Genomic DNA, 15,518 nt, shown 5'->3' with positions numbered 1-15,518 from the left:
TTTCACATGCTTAATTTCCTCCCCCAGAAAAGGGGACATGATCCTGCTAATCTCCTCTGTCATGCCACAAACAGACCTTTCATCCGCCTCCCAGACGCAGTTCAGCTGGGTGAAATGGGTGTGTATGTATAATAGATACATAGCACACGGGTGGTGGAGAATGGAGATAGCCAGGTGATGGACTGAATGTATCTTGTGCGGTTGATGGCTTCGCCTGCCCTCTGTCCATTAATCCCAGTCCCCACTGGCTAATTCCAACACTCCAATCGGCTGCGCAGCTCCAAACAGCTCCTGTAGCAATTGGAGAGTGGGCATGATGGACCAGTGGGCTGATCCTGTCTGGCAATTCCCATGAATGGCAAAGACTGCCATCACCACCACCAAAATGCTTCACAGTGCCTCAGCTCACGTCTTACTCCAAAGGGTTAACAGCCAGGTGGGTCCTTACTAGAGCTGGTCAAGACTGTTTGAATTTGCAAATTGTGCATGAAAAATGCTCCCCATTTTTTTCTGACCAGCTCCACGCTTTACCTTAGACTGACGAGCCACTAAGCCCGCTCCACAGCGACCGTCCCCAAGGCTTTGCCTCCCCACAGCAGCTTCTTGGAAGTTTAGATAGGGGGCAACATACAGGCCAGTCTTTATATTACAGCACCCTGGAGGAGGGGAACAAATAACAAGATCACTTTCTGCCCCCAAAGAATTTACAATCTAAGATGACAAAACGCAGCAGCAGGAGTTGAGGACAAGCTGCAGCACAAGAAGCTTCTCCCCGCTATATCTTACCCCTAATCTATACTCAATAGTGATTAGTTATTGACCTCTGTTAATTCCCCATTTCACTATTATTCCCCTCCCTTATCAATTCACACCCTTAGCCTGTTACCAATTAACTGACTGGCCTTCCTGCACCTCTCGCTGGAGAGACCTTCCCAGCATCCAGCCCATGCTCAGCCACGCAAAAGGGGGGAGTAGCTCTTTAGTAAAGGTAGGTTCTGGTGATGGCAGTGGGACATGAAGCACCTAAAGCTAGGAGGATGCTAATGCTCTGGGGACTTGCTCCCCTTCTAGCTGGCTCTCTCCAGCAATGATCCCAGCCCATGGAGAGACTGAGGGATGCAGGGAGCAAGGAACTTCACCTTAAAGAGCCAAATTCTGCTCTCAGATGTGTCGGTCAATTCCCACAGGAATCAATGGCAGTCAATTTATACCCGCCTAAATGGCAGCAGAAGTTGGCCTACGTTCTGAGACCCGTTCTGCGATCATTTACCCGGAGCGCTATGTGAATAGGAAGAGTTTGCAGGACCAGCTCTTTAGAAGCAGCAGCATGTACACACTGGGCACAATCTCTATATGACACATACAGTGCACGGAGGCCTTGTTATTACTGATGGGGGACAAAGGGGGTGTCCTTGCTGAGGTGTCTGTGAGCTTAGCCAAATACACCAGGCTAGATGCTAAGCTGCTGTAAATCTATCTAGCACCATTAGAGTGCGTAGAGTTGCTCTGATTTACCCCAGTGGAGAATCTTCTCCAGGGGTTGCTGATATTCTGAGAAGGAGAACTTTATGGTCTACGCTAATGGTGCTGTTACTGTCAGACTCGATAGATGTGGCTATTGCTAGAGTGAGATCTGTTGCTGGGTCTGGAATTATTATTATCATTTCTCAATTACTCGCAGAGTTCCCTAGAGGATCATGGCCCTTCTCAGGACAGACAGAGATGGGTGGCGCTCAGCATGGCCCTAATTTTGCTTCTGCGGGGAGTTTCAGCACTGGCATCAGCGCTAGCAGAGTTAAGGCCACGCTGAGTGCTTATGAAATCCCACCCCCAATCAGCACTGCATTGAGATTGCAGAATCTTGTGAGGTACTAAGGACCCCCAACGTCCATTGGCTTTGGTGGGAGACGGGGCGATCGTCACTCTGCAGCATCGGGCCTGAGGGCAGTAGCAGTTACAGTGATTGCAGCTTTGCATGCACCAATGCATTATTCCCTAATAATCTTGTTCCAAATCTATCCCAGGCTCTGGAATTTCAGCTCTGGCTTCTCCCATACAACTTTTCTTTACTAAAACTTCAGGGGTGATGGGAAAAGCTAATGAGATAGTGGATTTAAAGCGCTTTGTTCCAGGACTGAAGTGGGTCAGTGTTTTCTGGGTTTTGCTAAAGACATGAGGATGGCATCTGAACTTTTTAAACATCACAGTACGTGCCTATCTTCTCCCTGCTGAGTCAGTGTTACAACACGGCCTGGACTCTAAAATGCCCCAGGCTGGTGCTGTTGCCTATAAGGGCCAATGAGGAGAAGCTGCAAAGCTCATTTCAAACGTTGTTTATAGACTCTCTGCTGCTGAGAGCTGCTTACAGTGACTCGCTGATCACACATGAGGGGACCTTTCTTTCTCGTGTGGGCCAGATTGTGTGGGCACAACTCACAGGCAGTAAAACCAGCTGTGTATAGGCCGCCCGCTGGTTTAAGGGATCCCACAGGCTAGTTCTTTGCAGCAGCTTGCTCTGAATCACCACTGAATAGAGCTAGTTGAAAAATTGTCTATGTGTGGGGGTGGGACTGGGTTTCCATGGAAAATGTGGATTTTGTTGGGTGGGGGGGCGGGCAGAAATTCAAATACTGAAAACTTTGAAAACAAATCTTTTGGGTTTGAGGCATTGGCTTTTTGATGAAAAATCAAACATTTCCATGGAAAGTGGGCACTTTGAGCCCCCCTCCAAAAAAAAAATAGTTTACTCAAAAACTCAATTCTACAACCAGCAAAACAGCTCTGACAGAAAATTTTCAACCATCTCTGCTTGGGAAGGCAGCAAAACCGACAATAAATGCAGCAACCCCTGCCCCATCTGCTCTGGCGTTTACCCTGAGTCTGAAAGAAATGGGTTGTTTTTTTAAGTCGTGTTCAAAAAATGTAAAAGTTTGTGTTTCCACAAGTGCCAACCAACAAGCAGCTTTAGCTTTACTAATGCGGTTCCAGACGTTTCGCATGTGTGTGAACTGCTCCCATCGATTCCAGTGCGAGCTGATTGCACCCATCCAAGGCTGGGTTTGGCTCCGCTAAAGAGTGCAGAGTTCATAGCAGAATCCAGTCACTTCATTTCAGAAACAACTGCAGCCCACTGAACAATGCAAAACCAAACCATCATAGACTCTAGGACTGGAAGGGACCTCGAGAGGTCATCGAGTCCAGTCCCCTGCCCTCATGGCAGGACCAAATACTGTCTAGTCATCGGGACATTTGTGTTGAAAATTTTCACTGACATTTCGAAATTAGACAAAGTTTTGACCAGCAAAACTGTAGCTGGTCAAAAAACATGCGGGGGGAGATTGTAAAAATGGCTTCAAGAGTTGGGGGGAGGGGGGTAGTCAAAATTCAATATTTTGTCCAAAACAAACTTTGAAAAAAAATCAAAATTTGAAAAAACATCTACCAACTTCAGGGGAAATAAAACAACTTTTTAAAAACTGTATCTAAATCCACCTTTAACTAACAAGCCTGCATGCCTCCATTCATGTCTGTGTGGGGTATAGAATGGTGTATTAACAAAACTCACTCTAATGCCTCTGGTGTAGGACTGCATTTCAGACCCTTCCTTAAATGAAGTTTGCTGATGTGCAGCCTTGAAGTGATGGTTTGAAAGCCAAGAAAATGCAGGCCAAACATCCATTCTGGTTACAGTGCTGTAAAATAGACAAATGTCAGGAACTCCCAAGTTTGGGTCAACTCCTGACCTGGAAGAAATAGCTCTGGCCCATTTGGGAAGCCCCTCAGAAACCCTGGTTTCTTATATTTTGAAAAGACCTGAAGAATGGTGAAGATTGAGTTCTCCTTGCTTCTGGCAGTGTCTGAGTTCTGGGCTGTATGTGGTTCCCCAGGAGCAGGGCAAGAGTGCCTTTCAAGCAGGACTGGGTGTATGGCACTGGCTCCCATCTAGTTAGAAACACAGGCTGAAATCCTTCTAGCTCCCAAAGGATTTTGGGTGCTCTGTTCCAATTAATTTTAAAAGGAACTGGGTATCCAATTCCCTTTGGCAGATTTGAAAATCTCAGGTTTTTAAATGACTTGTCTCATGAAGAGCAAAGGCGCAACAGTGAAATGGAGACATTTGTGACATGTGACAAAGGTTTGGTGAAAGCTCTACATTATAGAGGTTTCCTGAATCCTCTAACTGTCCTGGGTTTTCCCGTGTTTGCTGGAACTCCATCTTTTCCAAATTCTCTCAGCCTCGTGACCCTTCCGCCTTCCCCTCGTATCATTGTGCCTTCCGTTTATTTTTTAAACAACGCCATGAGTTAAGACTGGAGCATCGGCTTGACTCTCACTTTGTGTTTCCTGAGGTGGGTGGACAGATTGGTACATTTTGTAGCATTAAATGTGATTCAAATGTAGGTTTCTTTCTGAGGAAGGAGGGTGGGGGTGGGGGTGGGAGTGGGAGTGAGGGTGGGCAGGTGTTGTATTTGATCATACCAGTGCTTTAAGCAGTCAGAAACATGGTTTCCCCTACCTCTGAGCTCTCAATGCTGCTAAAATCTCTGCCATTCATACAATGTACTCCAGCACCTCTCTCATGGACTGACTCCTGCTCTGTTTGCGAGGTATCCACACTGTTCTAAAGCATGCACCTCTCTGTATAGTTCCAATCTTTTGATTTTATGGAATAAAATACCTATGCCTGTTTGCATTACAGTCAAAATAAAAAAGTGGACTAAATCTACTGGACTGTCTTGTTAGTTGGTTTTTCTTTTTCTCTTGTGGGGTTCCTGACACTGAAAATGCCCTGTCTACCTCACTACATCCCATTGTCCCTCCATTGACTAACAATAGTAGAAAATGCTGGTGCTTTAAAAAAGAAAACGGTAAGATCTCTTGTATTTCTCTGTGAGAGATGCTCACTTCCTTGCAGGGCTGCTTGGTTTCTGAACATTACATCATAACCCTGTTTGCACTGTGAGCCCTCTGCGGGGGTACTTACACTGAGAAAACATCTCAACTGAACAGGGTTAGATGCCTACTCTGTCTATTCGACACCATCCATTATTGGAGCTGCAACAATCATAGTGCAGTCAATGCCAGAGAGAACTGGAATACTTGTCTGGCACAAAGAATGGCGGCAGGGGGCAGGTGAGATGGACAGAATCCCTGTGTAGCTGTAATATTGCCCATGCCTACTGTACTGTCCGCTGATATAAAATGCCTTTACTTAGATACAACTGCTTTTAAACACACTCTCTCTCTCTCTCTCTCTCGGCAGGGATAAGAATAGAATAGAGTGAAGCCCAAGACTAAAGCCCAGATCCTGACATACCTGTACTTTGGGGACATTCAGTTCAAGATCAGAATCCAGATCCAAATTTTGCATCTCAGGACTCGATGTCCAAAACAATTAAGTTACCTATGGAGCCTTTCGGGCCAGCAAAATCCAGATCCAGTACCCCATATCCCCAGGGCAGTGTGTTTGCTAGTGGGAGTCACACACCACAGACAAAGGGCTGCCTCCTAAACATGAGGAAGCTTCAAAGAAACCTGAAGAACTGGGATAAAAAGGGCAGAACTAGCCCCAAGGGGGATTGGCACTGGTTGTGGGCTCTGATGCAGAGATCTCAATGGTCAACAATTCAGAGAGGGCAGAGCTCATTAATGGGGTGTCAAAATGCCCATGACCGCATCTCTCCAGGATGTTCTGTCAGGACCACACCCTGCCCCTCAGTCCCGGGCTGGGGCGGGGACGGTCTGGCTAATAACCCAAAGGCCGGTCAGCAGTTACCCCAAGAGAGACCCTGCTTCCCCAGCTCCACCAGGGCTTTCCTAGTCGCTGGGACCGGTCACTATTGGAGATGGGCCTGGGGCACAGAACTCTGATCCCAAGCTGGATTTCTACCCTTTCCCCAAAGATTGCAGTGTTGGAATGTGAGGGTTGGTCTCAGGTCCATCTCTAATGGACCCAGAGATGCCAATAGCACAGGGGACAGGTCCTGGCAGCAAAGCACATCACCTCCTAGTGGGTATGTGCAGTGAGTCTTGTGAAGGTGCTAAGAAGGGGATAGTGGACAGTGGAATCCATTCTCCAGAAATCCTAGGGGGTGGGGGGTGAAAGAGAGAGTACGAGAGACTTCCTAGGCTCCCTGATCTGGCGCATGCATGATGAGTCGATACCAGAGATGGGGCCATCCAGCAAATTTCTGCTTTGGATTTGAAATACCCCAAGGGCAAGGGATGTTTGGCCTTGTGACTTTCTTTTAGCGCATTATACAGATGGGAGCTGGTGAGTAGATTCAGATCCAGGTTTGGATTCAAAACCTCTGCTAAATTCCAGGGGCTTGAGATCCAGGGTTTTGGTTTGGGAAAAGGCAGGTCTCTCTTGATGGAAATGGGGCACCAGGAAAGAAAATATGTGGGGAGTAACCAAGGGCACTAACATTAAAAAGACTGAAACAAGGAAAAGATCAAGGGGCCAAATTGTAAGAAGTAAAGAAGTGACCTGTGTGTGCCTAGCCCTGTAATGACACTCATTCATATTTAAGCACTTAAGTAACTTTGGCCTGATTCCAGAGTGGATGAGCACCCACAGCTCCCACTGAAATCAATGAGACTTCAGCAACTCTTAGAACCAAGCCACTCATTCAGGTGCCTACATATGGACTTAGTTGTTCAACTTTAAGCAATCTATTTTGAACATTTTGGCCTTGGGGTAAATGAGAAGGAGAAGGGCTCAGTTCTGATGGGAGCTGGGTAGGTGACTAGTCCCAAATTGTTTCTCTTAGGAGGAGAGAGCGGTTGAAACGCAGCTGCCGCCTTGGTTAAGAGCAGTTGAAAAGTGGTATCACACTGGCAATGAATCACTGGGTGTCACAAGGGGGTGGCTCCCTCTTTCCATTGCTTTCCCTCTCACACCTGCCACTGGAGGCTGGCTGAGTGGGGGGCCCTGTGACAATGTCCTGGAGCAGTGTAACATTTGTGATATAATAGTGAAAATTCACAGGCCTCACAAAAAGAACAGGAGTACTTGTGGCACCTCAGAGACTAACGAATTTATTTGAGCATAAGGCCTCACAGTGCATGAGAATCTTCAGCCTACATCGAGAGAGACAGCATGAGTGTGAATGACAGCAATAGCGAGAGAGACAGGCGCCCATCCACAAAGCCCATGGGACCCCAGCAGGGCAGGTCACTGAGTCTGTTCTCCTCCCAGATCAGGAGCTAGGAGGAGCCCCTGTCTTGCTCCAATGGTAATGAGCTCACTTGCAGCCCTGAATACTAAGATAATTTGTATAATCATCCTTATGCTTCAGGGCTTCAGCTGGCCAACTGCAGAGGACAGGATGAAATTTTGCCTCCCAGATGCACAACTGCTCAGCTGCATTATAGGTGTTTTTTCACCTTCCTCTGAATCATCAGGTTTGGGCCACGCAGAACAGTGGATGAAAAGGACCAGTGCTCTGAGGCAGTACAGCGAATGCTCTATTCCTAGAGGCTTGGCTCATGTTCAGGGTCACACTGATCACCAGGTTTGGGGTTGGGAAGGAAGTGGCAGATTGGCAGGGACCCTGGGAGTTCTTTCATGTTCCTCTGAAGCATGGACCAGGGACCCCCTGTTAGGATCATCGGGGCCTATCCTGCTTAATCAATTCTCTGCCATCCCTGAGGCCTCAGGCACTGCTGGCCCCTCGGTCTCTCCTGTTCCAGATGGAGTCACAACACTTTAGTTTCTTGAGGACTGAGAAGAGGAGAAGATCGTCGGCTCTGAATTGGTCAGATAAAATCTGTTCGGAAGACACTGAAGTGAGTTGTGTTTTCTCTCTCATTATTTACAAAGTGGGGCTCAGAGGGTGGGGAATTTAGCCCAGTGCATGATTGGTAAAGTTGGGAAGAGAACCCAGAAATCCTGCCACTACCAGGCGCTAGCCCTGAGAGCTGGAGCATTGTCAGCTGAGGCAGAGACTGTTCAGGCTACGGAGAGGAGAAGGAGGCTGAAGAACTGCACCCACAAGAGAGAAGCAGCCCCGTCAGAGCAGGAGCAGTGAGCGCAGCAGCAGCGCCAACTCCCCAGAGAGGAAACTGAGCAAGAGCAGAGTGGTGATAAAGAACAAGTTAAAAATTCAACGTGGGGCAGCAATGAGGGGACAGGTGCAGCTGCAGGCCCCGCTGTCAAAGGCCCCCCCTCAACACCCTGAGCAAGGAGGGGCAGACAGTGGGTCCAGGGAACTTGAGAAACTGTGGCCAACCCGAAGGGGGGTGGAATTGAGGGCCCTTCATAATGCTAAGAGCCTCCTCCTGACGGAGCCAGGACTGGGGTAAAGTGCCTATACAGCTGAGAGATGGGCTGTAACAAAGATACCGAATGTCCATGGAAGCTCATGGCGGATGAGTGAGTGAGTGAGGTGCAGAAAGAGGTCCATGGAAAGGCGCTCTGAGCTGGGGTACAGTAGTGTACGACACCATGGGGAGGAAGTGGGGAATGGACAGTTCCTAGAGCAGCTCTTGAGGGCTCATCTCGAAGGATGCATCCATCCAAGAGGCTGCTCTGGAAAACCCTGGAAAGAATGAATGGAGGTGGGGAGAGAACAGGATCATAAGGGCAAGTCCAGGCAAAGGTTCAGTGATCACCAGTGAAACCACAGCCTGAAGCATCTCCAGCCCACCCTGAGAAAGGTAGAACAGCAGTAAGAGAAATGCTGGGTCTTCCAAAAGCTGGGCCATTTTTTCATACAGTTGGCAAATTTGGCCAACCCAGAAAAAGAGGCCTGAGACAGGGCCCAGGCAGTGGATTCACGGGTTGTAATCTTCAGTGTCGAGCTGGAGATCATACAGCCCAGGAAAAAACAAATCTTTTTAGCAGTTGCATGTTAATGGGAATCAGGTGCCAGGGCTGTAGGGCAGAGGCGCTGAGAGAGCCCTAGGCTGGATTCAGCCATTCCAAATACTCCCCTCCCAGGGGTGGTTTACTGGGGTTCCAGGGCACGTTCCCCGATAGGGGGACCAGATGTCCCGATTTTATAGGGAGTCCCGATTTTTGGAGCTTTTTCTTATATAGGCTCCTATTACCCCCCACCCCGTCCCGATTTTTCACACTTGCTGTCTGGTCATCCTATTCCCCGAGCTCAGGTATTACTGGGCTGGGAAGGAGTCAAAGGGGGTCAAAGAAAGGGGTTTGATGGTGACCACCCTTTAATGAACAAGGGCCGGGTTCAGTATCTAGGGGTTCCTTTTCAACAATACAACACAAAACCAGCTTGAGCCCCCACCCAGTGACCTGGGACAATTACACACCACCCCCTGGGCACCTCTAAGAGGCAATACTTCCCCTCTCACTAGCATAGAGTCTGGTTGTAGCAATAACTTTTAATAAAAGGAGGGAAGTAACTCAGCATTTGTTTGGGGAAACACTGCAACTAGGGTTCATAAACACAAACCAGGAGCAAAAGACCCACCCCCAAGTAAGTTGGGCAGTGTCCCTTTCCCCTTAGGGTCTTAAGTCCAGCAACCCAAAAGTCCCTTTAACATGCCTGTCCCTTCTCTGCACCCCCCTCACAGTTGCTGTCCTTGGCCAGTGTAGCCCCAGAGGGCAGGGTGTTGGGGTGTTGGGGGAGGAGTGCGGGGTCCCAGCAGCGCTTACCGCAGCTCCCAGGAAGCAGCTGCCAGGTCCCTGTAGCCCCTAGACGCATGGGCAGCCAGAAAGGCTCCGTGCACTGCCCTCACGCCCGCAGGCACCGCCCCTGCAGTTCCCATTGGTCGTGGTTCCTAGCCAATGGGAGCTACAGAACCGGCACTCAGGGCGGGGGCAGCGCCACGGAGCCTCCCTGGCTGTCCATGCGCCTAGGGGCCACAAGGACCTGACGGCCGCTTCAAGGAGCCACGTGGAGCTAGAGCAGGCAGGGAGCCTGCCTTAGCCCCTGACCCCCGTTGTGCTGCCGACCGGACTTTTAACGGCCCAGTTGGCAGTTCCGACTGGAGCCGCCAGGGTCCCTTTTTGACCAGGCGTTCCAGTCGAAAACCGGAGGCCTGGCAACCTTAGTGCTAGCAGAACATATCGAAAGAGGAACCTGAGCTCAGATCGAGACCTGGAATTCAGATCGAGAACCCGGGCTCACATCAGGAACTCAAATTCAGATCAAGAACCCGGGCTCACGTCGGGAACTCGAATTCAGATCGAGAACCCGGGCTCACGTCGGGAACTCGAATTCAGATCGAGAACCCGGGCTCACGTCGGGAACTCGAATTCAGATCGAGAACCCAGACTCATGTCAGGAACTCGAATTCAGATCGAGAACCCGGGCTCACGTCGGGAACTCGAATTCAGATCGAGAACCCGGACTCAGATAAAAAACTCGATTTCAGCTCAAGAACCTAGGCTCTGATGCAATGGGCAACGCGAACTCCTCCTGCAGTCCTCAGCCTGAGCAGCTCTTGTGCCTGCTGTCGGTGGGCCCTGCGCCCTGCTTTGCGCCTCTCAGGGAAGATGAACTTTACAGATGCCCCCTAACGCCTCTGCCCCGCGGCGCGGCTGGGCGGGCAGCGTGCCAAGCTGTGCGCCGCCCGTGGAGCTGCTATAGACTCCACCCCCGTCACCCCACCACCCTCCCACCTTTGCTCTGCGCCTCTCCTGGAATCGAACTTTGCAGACGCTCCCTACTCCTGCGGGTCCCGGCCGCGCTGCGGAGGGGGCGGGGCCGCGCGCGGGTCACTCACTCAGGTAAACAGCCAAGATGGCGGCGGCGGAGGCCGGCGGGATGGGCCTCACCGACCTGCCCGGGGAGCTGCTGGAGCTGATCCTGTGCAGTGGGGTCCTGAGCGCCGCCGACATCGGCCGCGTCTCCTGCACCTGCCGCCGGCTGCGGGAGGCGTGCCAGGCCCGCGGCAAGGTCTGGCGGGAGCGCTTCCGCCTCCGGTGAGCGCCGAGCCGGGGGGGCGGTTCCGACCCAGCCGGGGGCAGAGCCGGGGGGGGCGGTTCCGACCCAGCCGGGGGGCGCAGGGGCAGAGCCGGGGGGGGCGGTTCCGACCCAGCCGGGGGGCAGAGCCGGGGGGGGCGGTTCCGACCCAGCCGGGGGGCAGAGTGGGGGGGCGGTTCCGACCCGGGGGGCGCCAGGGCAGAGCCGGGGGAGCCGGTTCCGACCCAGCCGGGGGGCAGAGCCGGGGGTGATGGTTCCGACCCAGCCAGGGGGCAAAGCCGGGGGGGGGGGCAGTTCCGACCCGGGGGGCGCCAGGGCAGAGCCGTACTTCCAGGGTGCTGAAATGTGGAATAAACTTGAGTTGAGTGAATAATTTCTGATTCTGGGACTGAACCAAAAAATCTGGGGAAAACATATTTAAAAATATTCACTAGTTCCGTTTTTTTCATGCCAATCTCCATCCCCATAATTTTTTGTTTCAGGTTCAACAAAACATTTTGATGGACCCAAAATGTGGTGGTTGTTTTTTTGTTATTTTTTAAATTTCCTTTTGGGTCATTTTTAGGTTTTGCTGCTATTTGTTAAAAAATCGTTAAATTTCTAGTTAAATTCCTTTTCATTTTGTTTTGCCAAAGCTATTCACCAAATTTGACCTGAATTAATGAATAGTTTCTGTGTTTTAAAAAGTGCATTTTTGGCAAGTTTACTATTTGCTGGAGATTTTTTGCCCAGCTCTAGTTTGGGGGGGGGAGAGAGAGAGAGATTAGAGGGCAATGATGCACCTGTCAGATGGATGTGACTCAGTGCAACTCACTCCAGAAATTTTGGTGATAAAATCCAATAAACAGAACATGTTATTCTTAGGTGACCCTATTTTCTCTGAATCAAAAGCATCGTACTCAACGTGATTGTCATGTGAAGAAGTGTACATATAGACGAATGCCCTTTTAGTAACATAAGAAATGTTACATTTGTTTTTGTAATTGGGAGTCCATAATGTGTATTGCATCTGAAGACTGTAGCTCAAAACAACTACCAAAGCTTGTAAAATATCTTTTGCTGACCTCTGATGGAAAGGACAAAGGGCTAATTAGGGAACTCTTCTGCCCTGCCCCATCCCACCCCTATCCATTACTGTATTTGGTAACCCATAGTGAGCAAGTGAACCCAACTTCGAGATTCTAGCTTGGTGAAACAAGGAAAATAACGTTGTCAGTCACTCCCATCACGAGCATCGGTCGAAATAGATAAGTATGTGTGTAGTTCAGAAGTCTTTCAGTATAAGCTATTGTCAATAAAATTAGTTTTGAGGGCTGCCAAATTGGGTAGTGCAATCGATTACATCTGCTTGTTTCACTTTCTCAGCAATCATAAACTCAACAGATAAAAATGTTCTCAAATTAATTTTTAACATATAAAATTGAACGCCTATAAAATTTCAGTGTGAATATACAATGTACTGTTCCAAGGGCTCAAAATCACTATATAATCTGTGATAAATCTCTAGATGAATCTCTGTAATTCACTAAAGCTACTGGGCTTTCTAGATTAGAATAAATTCATTTGCTACCTGGTTTTGTTCATTTCTTGGCACAAAAAGATAAATTGTGTTGCTTTCTCTAACTGCCAGCTGGCTTCTAAAATTTAGGTTAGTAAATGAAACTCTTCTTTCTCCACCTGTGAAGGAGGCTACTGAACAATAGCTAGTTCATCAATTCAGCAAGCTATGACTTTGGATAGGTAGCCAGATATGTTCATCAATTCAGTAGTTATAATTTCAGGAGCAAGCCTGAACTTTTAGAATGGTTCAGAGTCATTCTTGAAATTGATTATGGTGAGTGATTAGTAGATGCTCATGTTGCAGTAGCATCCACGTCTTTGATAATAGAACTTTTGGCAAGAGTTTAGATGTTGACCTTGTAATCCTGGCCAGATTCCATTTTGAGTATTTACATTTTATCTCTCTCAAATTCTCCCTGTAATTTTAGTTGGACAAATTATTCTTTACTTACCATCCTAAAATAAACAGTTGTTAGTATTGTTGCAATGTGGCTGCATTTTAGTCATGGGTGAGTAATTGGGGATCCATTAAAATGAAAGGTACTATAGAAATACAAATGTATTTGGCTAGCCTCTGAGTTTGTGTGCCAGCAAATTCAGGGTAGCCTTATTTTTAACTAATACTAAAATATTCTCCATATGTTTTAGTTCAAACAGTATTAGTTACACATTGACTTGGTTAATATCTATTAAATAGAAATAAAACATGTCATTCATTACTTTAAGAATCTGAACATATTTTATTTAAGGCAAGTCATGTCATTGCTTGAGGAAAACCTAGATTTTTACTTTTCAGATTTGTGACAGGAAACAAGGGTGCATGAAAACCTGTAACATTCTGATAAAATTTTAAAAATAAATATTAAAAATTACAGCAAGTTACAAGTAACCTCTTATCTTAAGAAACCGCACACAATATTTCCAGCTGTACTGAGTGCAATTCTGCTTCATCTTTTAAACACTTTCATTAAGCAGCTGATTTTCTGTGAGCAGTCATGGGTATCGCTGTGCTGGTTCCTATTCTCTTACACTGGGGCTGCCACGGAGCAGGTGTCTCAAATGATGCCAGTTTATTGGGAAAAGTGCTTTTGTCAATACTAGCCTGAGACATATCAGTTGCAGTTGACCTTTCATTTCAAATACATTTTGTGGCTTAGAGATGGTGAGAAGGGCTTCGTGCTTTGTTAGCTTTCAAACTGAAGGGCTGATCAAAACAGGTACATCTTTAAGTTTGTGTGTGTTTGTGTACTTTAAAAGTACTTGCAAAAGCCGTTAGTAAGATCTGATTTCAGAATTCTGTGACTTTCCTGCAATAGTTGATGTCATTGTTTACACCTAACTCAGTATCCAGAGCTACATTCTGCATACCCTTTTAGTTAGAGATCTCAGCTGTAGCAGGAAAAACATGGGCAATGAATTCAAGTCCTGTTAGTTGAGAACAATGTCACCTTTAAGCTGTTTTGTCTTTAATATTAGAAAATATATGTAGTTTAAAGCTATAAGCTTATTCTCTTATTGATCTGAGGACTTAAAATTATTTTGTAAAGCTTTAGGGGGAGATTCTCAGAAGTGCCTAAGATATTTAGGAACATAAGTCCCATTCAAGTCTCTGATATCTGTGCCTCTTCAGCACTTTTTCCCGTAATGCTTACTTTGTGTTTACTGTAATTTCTTATGATCTAACCAGAAATAATTAGACTGGAGGGGAATAGGAATTATACTCTGCTTCTTTTACTTCAGTATGTGGATGAATTTTAAAAATATAACTTGTCTTGACTTAGTCTCAGGTACTCAAGTCACAGATGGTTAACTGCCTAGCAATAAGTAACATATTTTACAATATTAAACTGTCTTGTGGAGGCTGCAGTATTAACCACTGAACCTGTTCTGTGTGTGTTATATAGGTGGCCATCACTACTGAAGTACTATAGCCATACAGACAACGTCAATTGGCTAAAGGAATATAAAGCACGGCACAATGCCGGCTTAGAAACTCGACGAATTGTAGCATCATTCTCCAAAAGATTCTTCTCAGAACATGTAAGGTTTCTAATTTATTATACACTTGAAAATAACCTAGCCGTTTGTGCACTAGTATCTCTTACTTCATATTTCTTGTCGTCGTCTTCTCGCTCTGAGGCTGAATTTTACATTTCCTTCTAGCCATTATTCTTATGATTTACTTGTATTGCAGTAGCATCTAGGAGCCCCAGTCATGGACCAGGACCTCATGTGCTAAAGTGCTGTACAAACATAGAACAAGAAGACTGTCCCTGTCCAATAGAGCTTCCAATCTAAGTGCAAGAGAAGCGAGAACAGATGGATATGGGGGGAAGTACGAGGAAACAATGAGACACTATTGACCAAATAGACCAGATGGATGTAGGGTGGGGGAAAGGGTGTAACACGCAAGCAGAGTGAAAAATATGATGGTGGTAGATGGCATGTTAGTTCCATGATTTTTTCCCCGTTGGGTGGGTTTACTTAGGAGGGGAACCGCTAAAGGGAAAGGAAGGGGATAAGGCAAGGGAGGAGGGACAGGTGTGGACTGAAGGTGATGTCAAGGGACTTTGTCTGTTTGCTCCTACTCCCGCCCCCGCAATCAGCACAGGGCTGAGAAAGTCAGACGTTGGAAACATACTGATCCTTCAGAAGCGGCTATCTCATTCTTTTCAGATTAGTTGGCTCTGCCATTTTTATAGATTGTGTGACAATGTGTTCTCATAAGTGGAGGGTACTGGGGCTAGACCAACATTTTTAAAGCAATAATATGGATATAATCAATAGACACACAAAGCACTATGTTTTACAGTAAGTAAAAGTAACATAAGTATTTTCCATGTCCATTTCTGTAGCATTTGTGAACTTTTACATACACTGTAAAACTAACAGGACCACTATGTCACCCACATCAGGAATTACTGCCCTGTTGTTTGTTTACTGGGGCCCATGGCTGGTCATTGATGTTTACTCAGCTGCATCTTTCATCATAGCTGGAAGACTGCAAAACTTCAGGTCACTTGAATTATTGGAGGCCTAGTACTATAGATGAGCACCCTC

At 47.2% G+C, this 15,518-nt stretch overlaps 1 protein-coding gene across 1 annotated transcript in view; it reads left to right on the top strand.

Moving 5' to 3' along the window:
• The first annotated feature begins 10,715 nt into the window (after window positions 1–10,715).
• FBXO21 (F-box protein 21) overlaps window positions 10,716–15,518 on the top strand; it is a 34,782-nt gene continuing 29,979 nt past the window's right edge. The window contains exons 1-2 of the mRNA XM_065417813.1: window positions 10,716–10,897; window positions 14,363–14,498. Coding sequence (XP_065273885.1) covers window positions 10,716–10,897; window positions 14,363–14,498 — 318 coding nt within the window. The remainder of the gene's footprint in view (window positions 10,898–14,362; window positions 14,499–15,518) is intronic.

This window comes from Emys orbicularis, chromosome 16, assembly GCF_028017835.1.
Source record: "Emys orbicularis isolate rEmyOrb1 chromosome 16, rEmyOrb1.hap1, whole genome shotgun sequence".
In the NCBI taxonomy this organism is placed as follows: Eukaryota; Metazoa; Chordata; order Testudines; family Emydidae; genus Emys; species Emys orbicularis.
Note: the sequence above shows the minus strand (reverse complement) of the source record. Positions and strands in the feature narration are given on the sequence as shown.